Here is a 2,500-nt window from a genome sequence, read left to right as displayed (position 1 = left end):
AGGTGTGTGCAAGCCACAATGACCTGTTTGAGAAACAAACCCATTTCTACGACCAAATGGTTTTCAGATGAAATCCCTAATCTTATTTCACCCAATTTATGTTGAAGAGTGAAACACATGGATGTCGATTATATTCCCTGGGAGACGTCAATCTGGCTCTTTATCATGGAATAGCTTATAGCGACGGGCCTCTTCCATGTCATGACTGCAGATTATAGTGTTCTCTTAGTGGCCCTTTGATACCTCTCAGCATTCCTCCGCATCAACAAAACCCCTCAGCAGAGGAACTCGCTCATTGGCAGCCCCCCACTCTGCAGTACCAGTCCCCTCTCTCCCAAGTCTTCTGCTTTCTATTCACTCGGGGTTGTCTGACTCAGGCCTTCCTCATTATTATCTGCAGGAGCAGGACTGCACCGCCATGTTGGGGTAGACTTTGAGCACGGGGTTCCTGGCCTCGTCGCGGTAGAGGACCGCCAGGGGGCTCATCTTGTCGGGCACGCAGCAGGGCTCGGGTACCCCGGGGCTGATGCCCACCGCCCGCACTATGCTCTGGATGGTGGCGTGGTTGGAGGGCCCCGTCGCCTGAGGGGGAGAAAGAAGAAGAGGTGCAAACGTGTCAAACAAGATGAGGGACATGTTACATCTGACGGCTGCTAAGAGGAGAGGCATTCAGACATTGGGCAGATGCTTTTATCTGAAAGCAACCTTTAAAAATAAGTCATTTTAGAAGTCATTAAGTCATTAAGGAGCAGGTAGGGGTGACTAGGGCTTACTAAGGGATGCCTTCAGGTAGACCCTGGACATTGGGGTGCAAACCCATAACCCTTAGAACGGGAGTCGATCCATCACCCTAGCCATTAGACTATCCTAGTGGTCTGTTCAATGTTTTACACATTTTCCACTCCACTGTTTAAATGCTTATTCAGTTCCTTTACCACATGAACATGACAGCTCGCGCTGGAACCACCACGGGATCACACGCTGACAAGACCTGAAGAGTATGATCTTACCTTGGGCATGGGGAACCCACAGGTGCCAGAGCAGTAGTAGGCCTCAAAGGCCTTGGGGGCGATGACCCACTCGCTCCAGCCGATGTCCGCAAAGTCAACCCGCAGGTTCTTCCTGGAGCACCCCCCATGCGTGGCCGCCCCCCACTGCCGCCTCCGCGCCTTGCGCATGGTCCGCTCGTCGAAACTCAGCACCGGGGACTGGGGTGGGGCCTCCCCCGACCGCCCCTTCGGCCTCTTGCCCTCCTTCGCCTCCTTGTTCCTCCTGCTCTCCTCCCCTGGCCCCCTGGGACCCCCCTCTCTGTCCCTGTTCCCGGGCCTTTTCACGTTGGTATGCTCGGACGCGTGGTGAACGTGGGCGTGTTTCTCCCCTTCCTTCGGCGCCGAGGGTTCGACTCTCTCGTTCGTACTTTTATCCTTCTTCTCGGAAGACGACCCCGCCTGCTCCGTCTTCTCAAGCTTCTTCTTCTCCTCTTTGGCCTTTAGTTTAGACTTGGACTTGAGCGCCAGGTACCAAGTGCTGTCCAGCTGGCTCTCTTTGTCGCTGTGCCCGTCGGGCCTGTATTCACCGATGGGCAGTTCGTTGTCGTGGACAGTGCCGGACGACCGCACGGCCTCCCTCCTCGCTCGGCCCGTCCACTGCGGGGAGTGCTGAGAATGCGGCGTTTCCCCTCCCTCCTCGGCCAAGGGGTCGTACCTCTGGAGGCTGGCGGCCACGCTGTTGGGCTCGGCCAGGGCCCTGTCGTCGGCGTACAGCAGCAGGTAGGGCATGCCGCCGACGGACAGCACCTCCTCTGGCTGCCTCCGGTGGTGCGGGCCAAAGTCCAGCTCCAGAGACAGTAGAACATGACCCGCGTGCCGTGCCTCCTTTATGACCTGGGTCAAATCCTTCATCTGCCACACCTCTCTCCTGTGGGGGTGGAAGGTCAAATTGCCGAGAAGTGACCCCGGGGACCCCAGACCGACCCCTGACCCCGGGGAGACGGCGTGAAGGAGAATGTTGATGGGCGGAGAAGGGTGGTGGGTAGGAGGAGGTCGGCAGGCAGGGCTCTTAAAGCGTTTACAGGCCCAGGGTTTGGGACGCGGGCGCCGGTCGAGCTGGAAGTGGAACGAGGCAGAGAGAACGACCTCGGAGTCCTGCAGCGAAGTCAAGTTTAGCCCGTACACCTTTCTTTGTTCAGCTGTGTCTGTGGAGAAGCAATCAATCAATCAGCCATCAATCATGGGACCGCTGGACTTTTATCGCAGTGGCAAAGTTGTTACTTGGCTCTTTCTCTATGCTGTTGTGAGAACCGCTCTGTTGGAATTGTACGCGTGATATTTTTTTAATATGAATTATTTATTTTATTGATTGTTTTTTGTCTTTATTTTAGAAATATTATGTATCAATATTGGTTTTAGGGAGTTGATTATTCTTCATAAGTTCATCAATAGTTTGACATAGACCAACTTGGACATATGAGTGTTTTCTGTTGTCGACAAAAATGAACAGC

General features: G+C 54.4%; 1 protein-coding gene across 1 annotated transcript in view; it reads right to left on the bottom strand.

Moving 5' to 3' along the window:
- Positions 1 to 390: 390 nt before the first annotated feature.
- Positions 391 to 2,500, bottom strand: part of gdf10a (growth differentiation factor 10a) — a gene marked incomplete at its 3' end in the record, with an annotated part of 3,621 nt that continues 1,511 nt past the window's right edge. The window contains exons 2-3 of the mRNA XM_084470472.1: positions 1,011 to 2,194; positions 391 to 582 (exon numbers count right to left, since the gene is read on the bottom strand). Coding sequence (XP_084326598.1) covers positions 391 to 582; positions 1,011 to 2,194 — 1,376 coding nt within the window. The remainder of the gene's footprint in view (positions 583 to 1,010; positions 2,195 to 2,500) is intronic.

This window comes from Micromesistius poutassou (genome assembly GCF_964030765.1).
Source record: "Micromesistius poutassou genome assembly, chromosome: 7".
In the NCBI taxonomy this organism is placed as follows: domain Eukaryota; kingdom Metazoa; phylum Chordata; class Actinopteri; order Gadiformes; family Gadidae; genus Micromesistius; species Micromesistius poutassou.
Note: the sequence above shows the minus strand (reverse complement) of the source record. Positions and strands in the feature narration are given on the sequence as shown.